This window comes from Notamacropus eugenii, chromosome 4 (genome assembly GCF_028372415.1).
Source record: "Notamacropus eugenii isolate mMacEug1 chromosome 4, mMacEug1.pri_v2, whole genome shotgun sequence".
Classification (NCBI taxonomy): domain Eukaryota; kingdom Metazoa; phylum Chordata; class Mammalia; order Diprotodontia; family Macropodidae; genus Notamacropus; species Notamacropus eugenii.
In genome coordinates, this window is record NC_092875.1 from 425,656,393 (window position 1) to 425,664,928 (window position 8,536).

The 8,536-nt window shown below is 46.1% G+C and overlaps 1 protein-coding gene across 1 annotated transcript; it reads right to left on the bottom strand.

Moving 5' to 3' along the window:
* Positions 1–4,554: 4,554 nt before the first annotated feature.
* LOC140501840 (UDP-GlcNAc:betaGal beta-1,3-N-acetylglucosaminyltransferase 7-like) lies at positions 4,555–6,201 on the bottom strand. Its single transcript, XM_072605839.1, has one exon. It carries the CDS (start codon positions 6,193–6,195, stop codon positions 4,960–4,962), a length of 1,236 nt encoding a protein of 411 aa, XP_072461940.1. The 5' UTR covers positions 6,196–6,201; the 3' UTR covers positions 4,555–4,959.
* Between the last annotated feature and the right edge of the window lie 2,335 nt (positions 6,202–8,536).

Below are 8,536 nucleotides of genomic sequence, written 5' to 3' on the forward strand. Positions count from 1 at the left end.
AAGGAAATGTACAAAAATAGCAAACCATCACTTAGGCAGAGGTCTGAGCACTTAGATGAGTCAAGAGCAGGTAGGCAGACGCTTGGTTTTCTAAGACACCAACAGCAAGGAGGAAATAGTCATGTGTTCCCTTCTAGAAACTCAGGATTCAAACTCCTCCCACTTTCCCATAAAAATAATTTTTCCGTGCTTTCTGATTGAATCTCTCCTATGTCCCCAAAACATTCAACTTTATGATTGTTCTTCATTCATTTCAGTCCTGTCTGCCTCTTTGTGAGCCCATTTGAGGTTTTCTTGGCCAGGATACTAGAATAGTTTGGGATTTCCTTTTCTAGCACATTTGACAGATGAGGAAACTGAGTCAAACGTGTTTAGGTGTCTTGTCCAGAGTCACACAGCTAGTAAGTGCCTGAAGATGGATTTGAATTCAGGAAGATGTCTTCCTGACTCCAGGCCAAGAACTCTATCCACCAAGCCACCTTTTTTGCTATTTATAGCATGTTCTCTATTAGACTGGTAGTTCTATTTGACTTAAGATAAGGATTGCATCATTTTCATGTTGTTTCCCCACAGCCCACTTTGATGCTTTGCACATAGGATTAAAAAATATTGCATTGAATTTCTGAGATAGAAAGGTCAAGAGACTATAAAAGATCTGATCTTGCCTCTTCTTTCTCTCCAACCTTATTTGGATCTGTTGGGCAGCTAGGTGATGCAGTGGATAGAGCACCAGTGCAGGAGTCAGGAGGACCTGAGTTCAAATCTCACCTCAGACACTTGACACTCACTATCTGTGTGACTTTGGGCAAGTCACTTAACCCCAATTGCCTCATCCTGGGTCATCTCCAGTCATCCTGATGAATATCTGGTCACTGGATTCAGGTGGCTCTGGAGGAGAAGTGAGGCTGCTGACCTGCACAGCCCTCCCTCACTCAAAAAGTCATGTCTTTATTTCTCTGATGGTATGGTCTTCTTTGGCAACAAAGAATGAACACACATTTGGATCTGCTAAGTCAGGTGAATCAATCTCAACTATGGGTATAGCTTGGGGTGACATAAGGACAGAGATATGGGGATAGCAGAGCTTCTTGTCACATTAATAAAATAACTGGGTATCTTGTCACCTTAGGTCATGAACTAGGCTGTCAGATAAAATAAAGTGGGTCATACATTAACTCCAAGCATTAATAGAGAGGAATATAGAGGGCTCCCATGCAGCAAATATTTCAGGAATCATTTATATGCTACAAAGAAAGGCTTGTGGCTTCAATATTTCTGTTTTCCACAATGGCAGGATGTGCTGGTAAGTATTTAACAACTAACTATACAGAAAAAAATGTACACATCACTCACTTTTAAATTTATTTTGAATTATTGACACTTTCTCCATTACATTCTTAAGTCTAGACAATGAACAAAATAATAAACACTGATTTGTAGCATTTACTGAATTCTGAGGTGCAAATGCTCACGTTGAAAATTTCACAGTCAGTTCTTGAGAACTGTGCTAACTCCAGCATGCCCCTGGGTGACAATGGTAAACTTAAATTTATAATATCAAAAAGCTGTCCATGACATTATTGAACAGGAAGGTTGTAGGGTTTATGGTTTAAAGCATTGTCCTCTGTATGTGTGAGAGGTAGGTGGTGCAGTGAAGCGTGCACTAGACACAGAGTCAGGTAGACCTGACTTCAAAGCTGACCTCAAATACTTACCAGCTGTGTGACCCTGGGCAAGTCACTTAACCTTTGTTTGCCTTAGTTTCCTCATGTGTAAAATAAGGATAATGATAGGGTTGTTGAGGTGCTTGGTCAGTAAAATGAGATAGTTGTAAAGTGCTTAACACATAGTAAGTGCTATATAAACTATTTATTATTATTATATGTATGTATATAATCACATACATATAGACACACATATGTATGTATATATACATATATGTATATAAGCTAGTCACACTATATATGAGTCCTAGAACATTACAATCTCTGAAAAAAGATAAAAGATATGTATATGGATCACATCCCCTTTAAAGATATAAACTCTTCTTCCTTTAAATGTTCTTCATGTTTTAGGATTTCCAAGTCTCAAATTCTCTTCGTTACCTTGCTCTGCAAGCATTTCATTTTGCAAATTTCCTTCTTAAAAAAAGTGATGCCCCAAACTAGGCAATGATGTGACCTATGCAAAGTACAGAGAGGCCAACAGTGTCCAAAATAAAAAAATCACTGGTTTGAGCCTTCCCACATTGATGTAATCTCAGCTCTTTTAAAGTAATCAAGTAAAAACTGCATTCACTCTTTTTGGTAAGTCAAAATTTTGGTTGATGTTGACCCTACAGTTAATTAAAACATCTCAGTTTGGTTTACAGAACTGTTGGTTAGCTTACTGTATTTCCATAGTTGACTTAAAAAAACCTTTATTATAGGACTTTACATCTATCTTATTAAATTCCACCATGCTAGTTCTGGTCCCTTATTCCAATTTTTAAAAATTACTATTTTAATTGAAAAATTATTTTAAATTTTAAAGTTGTTTTTAAGTCATCTTTAGTTGTTTAAAATGTTTTAGTTTTTAAATTATTTTAATTTAAAAATATTTCATGTATTTGAAATTAAACAAATTATTTGTTTTTAAAAAGAGTAATACATTAAGTGTGCTCTCCCCCCCACCATTGGTATTATTTGCAAAGCTGTAGTAGAGTAAGTTCTTAGAGGGTAGAGACTACTGTTCTTTTCTGTCTTTGTACCTCTAGTACCCAGCATAACAACTTAAAAAAATAGGAATTAAAGAAAAACTTGCTGAGATGGACTGAATATGAGTTTGCCTTCTTTCAGTAATTCAGTTTCTTGGTTTCAACGACCTTGTCTGCATAATGTTAACAAGGGGAGTTAAGTGACACAGTGAATATGGCTCTGGAGTCAGGAGGACCAGAGTTCAAATGCAGCTTTAGACTCTTACTAGTTGTATGACCCTGGACAGATCACTTAACCCTGTTTGCCTTAGTTTCTCATCTGAAAATGAGCTGGAGAAGGAAATGGCAAACCACTCTAGTATCTTTGCCAATAAAACCTAAATGGGGTTACACAGAGTTGGATATGACTGAAAACAACTCAACAACAAAAACAACGAACAACAAAGCATTGAGAATAATATTCACGAATGTAATGAAAGGCCAACGAAATTTTTTATTTTAATTTTTTTTCTCTCACAAGAATATATCGCATCTCCCCTTTAATGGATAAAACTAGGCAGTGAATCATGGAACAGGCATTTTGTATCCTAGGAGGCTCCCATTTGGGGCAGGAATGGGGTCATCCTCTTGCACATTACATGCATACAACCCCTCTCCATCAACCACAGACGTCACAGCTACTTTGCATTTTAGAGCCGTGGATTGCCAGACTGACAGAGGAAGGTCTGCCCTACTAAGCTGGAAATGTCACTTTGTACACAAAGGCAACCGCAGGTTCTGTTTAGTCCTGGGAGCCAGGAGCTGGGGGCAGGGCTCAGGGGAAGGAGGTGGAGGTTACCTGACAGGACAAGAGGACAGGCATTCAGGAGAGAAGCCCATCAAACTGAAATATCACAGGCATCCAGCCTGATCTCTCTTCTGCCCCCTCTAACAATCTCCATAAATAGCTTTCCAGTGGCCTGACTATAGATGGTGAGTCATAGAGACATTGAAGTTGTTAAGACCTGCTCTCCAGTCAGGCTGGAGTCCAAGCTTGGAAGTCAATGGAATATGAAAGTGAGCACCCCAGGGTTCTACAAAGGCTTCCACCTTTGAGGTAGCCAGAATAAATAGCTTGCCCTATCCAGGCATGGTTTTATAGAGCTGCAAGAATCTTGCCCAGAGCGTAAGAAGTCAGGATTATACCAACCATGTACACTTGCCAGCCACGTGGACATCTAGAAGCATACACATCCAGATGTGTTAGCACTTAGAGTATGGAGTAGGGGATGAAAGGGCATCTCTGAGTATGTCGAGTGCAGGTGGACAGTTCAGTAAGTATAGGTGATAGGCCACAGTAAAGGTCTAGTGGTGACTGAGGCTTACAAGGCCTTCTCAGGGTTTTCTCTGCTAGGACTCTCTCCAGGCTGGTACATGCACTCAAACTGCAAAACCAATTTTCATGTCACACTGGCCACATTTCATTAGAACTGGAATATCTGCATGTCCAGTGGTCAGGAAGCAGACCTAATGTGTTCCCTCTGGCCCCTGGGCCATTACCCATCCACTTCTATTCTGTAACTCCAACTCAGGAAGAGGTCCAATTCTGGATAAAAGATAGATCTCCTTAAAAAGTTGATGTCTAAATCAACTGATTTAGGTAAGGGCCAGAACTCTAGACCTGGCTGTGGGGCTTTATGGGTGCAGGTCATCCCAAAGGCCATCAGCTCCAAAGAACCAGGGAAGCCGTGAACAGCCCAAGAGATGCTTAAGATGATCCAGACGGACCTTTCCACTGTGCAGTAATCCCTTCCATATCAATCTGGAAACTCCGCATACAATTTTCTGGCCCTCCCCTCCTCCCAGAGAAGTCATTTCTTTTACAGAGTGTACAGTACTTTAATATAAAATTTGGGTTAAATACTTGGTCACAGGCCATATGCAGGTCGGCGTTAAGTAAAAGTATTTACCTCTGAGTGTCACTTGCTAACTCTCCAACAGAAACTGTGTACATTTATGGCATTCAAAGACAAAATACGCTGACATTACACAATACGGTACTATGCATGTCTGAGTTTCCAAACTTTTTCTGTGCCATCTGTGGCTTGAGCACAACTCCCCCCAGATTCCCATTTAATTCTTCTGCCGGCCTGGATCGTCGGACTTCTGGGGCGCCCCTTCTTTTCAGGCTCTCCCTCGGCACCAGGCCGAGCCCATGCCCGGCCCGGCCCGGCCGAGCCCGCCCGCACAGCGCCCCTGGCCCGGCCCGGCCCGGCCTTCGGGCCCTACTGCCGCGCCCAGACCAAAGTCAGGCACATGAGAACGCACACCGCGACCACCCCGCGCACGCGCCCCCGCGGCCTGGCCTCCTCCCGGGCCTCAGGGCCGTAGAAGCCCACCAGGCGGGAGCAGTTGAGGCGGCCGTGGACCCGCTCCCACATCTCCAGCAGCTCCTCCGGCTGCAGCCGGTGCACCATCATCATGGAGCGGAACACGCAGGGGTCCCGGTTCAGGGGGCTCTTCCCCGAGGGCGCGATGCCGAAGGACTTGAAGCCCGGGTGGGGCGTGGGGGACATGGGCAGCACCCTCAGGCACATGCCCAGGAAGACGTCGTCGATGGGGTAGAGCTCGAGGCTCTGCGAGGCCACGTGCAGGCGGTGGGCCACCCTCCGGCTCAGGAGGTAGCCGCCTCCGGCCACGTAGGGCGGGTAGAAGCTCCGGTTGTACAGCGGCCTGGGCACGTAGTACTTGCTCCGCTGGCGGCGGATGGGCCGCGCGCCGTACAGCACGTGGCCCAGCAGGAGGTCCTCCCGGGGGCTGCGCTCCTCCAGGAACTGCAGCAGGTTGGCGGGGCTGACGAAGACGTCGTCGTCGCCCTTGAAGATGAAGCTGACGCGGGGGCAGAAGAGCTCCAGCCAGCGGAGGAAGTTCACCTCCTTCAGGGTCAGGTTGAAGAAGCTGTCCAGGAAGTCCCACTGCAGGATGTCGCGGTAGAGGCGGTCCTCGAGGCCCACCAGGTAGGCGTAGGGGTCCCGCGCCTTGTCCCTCAGGTTGCTGCCCAGCAGGAAGAGCGTGCGCACGGCCCCGCGGCCGCCCCGGGCCTCGGCCTCGCGGCCCCACGTCTGCCGGATGGCCTCGCGCCGGTCGGCCCGGGCCAGGCTGGACTTGACGGCCAGCAGCAGGTGCACGTGGCCCGAGCACTTCTCGGGGTGGTTGTGCAGCATGGGGAAGTAGCGGCAGTGGCGGTGCAGCATGAACTGGCGGATGTGCGTTGGCCCGCGGCCCACCCAGGCCTGCCGCAGCACCCGCGCGTCGGCCGTGCAGTTGGACACCTCCACGTCCCACGCGGGCGGCCCCTTCTCTCCGCGGGGCCTGCAGCCGCCGAGCCCGGGCCGGGCCCGCGGGGGGCACGCCTGGAGCGCCAGCCCGGCTTCCAGAAACCGCCGCAGCAGGTACAAGGCCGCGAGCAGGCCCAGGGAGCCCAAGGCCTTCCGGCAGGCGGTCCTCTTCAAGGGGAGCATGCTGGCTCCGGGGCAGCCCGGGGGGAGGAAGCGCGGGGCCGGGAAGCAGATGGAGGCCGGGGCACCGGGGGCGTGGGGGTGGGGCTGGCTTCCGGGTGGGGCCAGGCGCGGGGGCGGGGGGGGGGCGTGGAGAGAGCGGAGGGGGGGGCGTGGGGAGCGGAGGGGGGGGCGGGGGGAGCGGAGGGGGGGGTGGGGGGAGCGGGGGGGGGCGGGGAGAGCGGAGGGGGGGCGGGGAGAGCGGAGGGGGGGGCGGGGGGGGAGCGGAGGGGGGGGCGGGGGGAGCGGAGGGAGGGGCGGGGGGAGCGGAGGGGGGGGTGGGGCGGGAGGAGAGAGACCAGGACGTGTACATCTATTTTATTTTATTTTATTCTGTTTTATTTTACATACGTATTTTATATACATACACATACATAGGTGTGTATACAGTCATATATATTAATATATATGTACATATACATAGAGAGAGAGAGACAGAGACAACGTACCAGGAAAGCACTTTTAAAACCTTAAAACCCATATAAGGATGAGCAGTTATTCTGTCTCAATCTAAGTTATTGGTTAAAATACTAAGAAGGGCAAAGGTCAGGGTTAAGCCCTGCTGGGTACCCCTGGAATTCCCTCCATGTTAATATCAGTTCAATAAGTCATACCATTAGCCATTCGGGCATACCCTAATGTCTCAAAAATTGTATTTTGTGTCATATTTTTGAAAATCTGTACTTTAAAGTAAAACTAAGGTGCTGATTTAATAAAAATCTAAATGCAATTAAGCTTTACTTTCATTTGGTAAATAAAAAATGCCCTTGATGGCTGATATTTAATAAATGTTTTCCTTCTAAATAAAAAAAAAAACAAACAAACCCTGAGTGGATACCTGAATGAAATGTGCTGAACATGCCTATACATACTATACATACATTTTATGCGTTCCTGAGTTTCTAAACTTTTTCCGTGTCATCTGCTGACCTTGTGGTGCTATCTGTGGCTTCTGCAAAACTCCCCCCAAATTCCCATTTAATTTCTTATGCTGACCTGTGATCTGTTGGAAACCGTGATGGGCAAAGTTGATATAGAAAGGGTAACTGTACTTCTGGAGTGCCCTTTCCTGCCCACATCTGGGAAACATGCCTGTAATCAGCCTTCTGAATATGTCTCTTTAAGTATTAATCCACCAGCTACTAATATCCACATTCAGTGTTCAATATTTTTCCGTTTTGCTCCAAAGATGTAGAGATTTTCGATTACCTTTTTGAAGTTGGGGCACACTAATCCTAAGATTAAGGGGAGAAGAGAAAATTTGGAAAGGTGACCTTCACCTGTATCTATTTCTTTCATTGCAAACCCATTTAGAAAGGAAATTGACCTGACTTGAGCCCCTAATGGCTGCTGTTGGTCATTGCTTCTTTTTCTGAGTGCTCAATCCTTTTGATTAATCTTTTGAGAATTGTAAAGGCTATTGGTATCTAACTCACTGATCAAAGTGTTAGAATACACTTTCCCGTGATGGTTTTGGAAGTAATTCCTAGTCCCGTAGCCCTTCTCTTTTCCATGATTAGAGATGACTGGTAGTAGTCCAATCACAACTGAAATTTCCTTTAGCACTCGTAAAGAAGAGACTCCTGGAGAACAGGGAGGGCTTTAATTTTCTGTTTATATCCCCAGGGCTTAGCATAGTGTTTTGTACATATGTTTCATTCATTCATTAATTTATTCACTCATTTTGCAATGTCATTATCTCAGCATGGAAACAAATTCATTCAAAGCGGTCATGTGTTCTCTCAATATTTCTTATCTTATCTTGGATTTCATCTTCCTGGTAATGAATTTCATTTGATGTACAATTATTAAGCAGTTACTATATGTAAGCAGTGAGGACTTGGGGGGCAAAGGAGCTAGAGGAAAAAGGTGAGAAAGACTTTTAGGAGTATGGGACAACAATCCTAAGTCTGTTTCCAATAGAAAGGTGGGAGATGGAGGATCCATGTGTGAAGGAAAGAGGTCACAGAAGGAGGAGTTTGTGTGTGTGTGTGCGTGTGTGTGTGTTATTTGTTGCTGTTTTTTGTCCTTTGCTTTCAAAGAGGACCAGTGACATCATAGGTGATGTATTGACTTGCTTGGGAATTAGATTTAAATGAGGCAGATGTATAGTTAAAAAGGTTTGAGAAACATAGTTTCTGGATGATTTAATCATTTTATTAGTAAGGCCAGCAGGTTGGTCACTTGGCCTTCTCTCTTAGAATAAAGACAATGATGGTGGTGGGGCTCACAGTTTATATACCCTTCAGGGTATATAAACCTTGCTGCTAGGGGCTGCTAGCAACATCATGTAAGCCCTGGACAA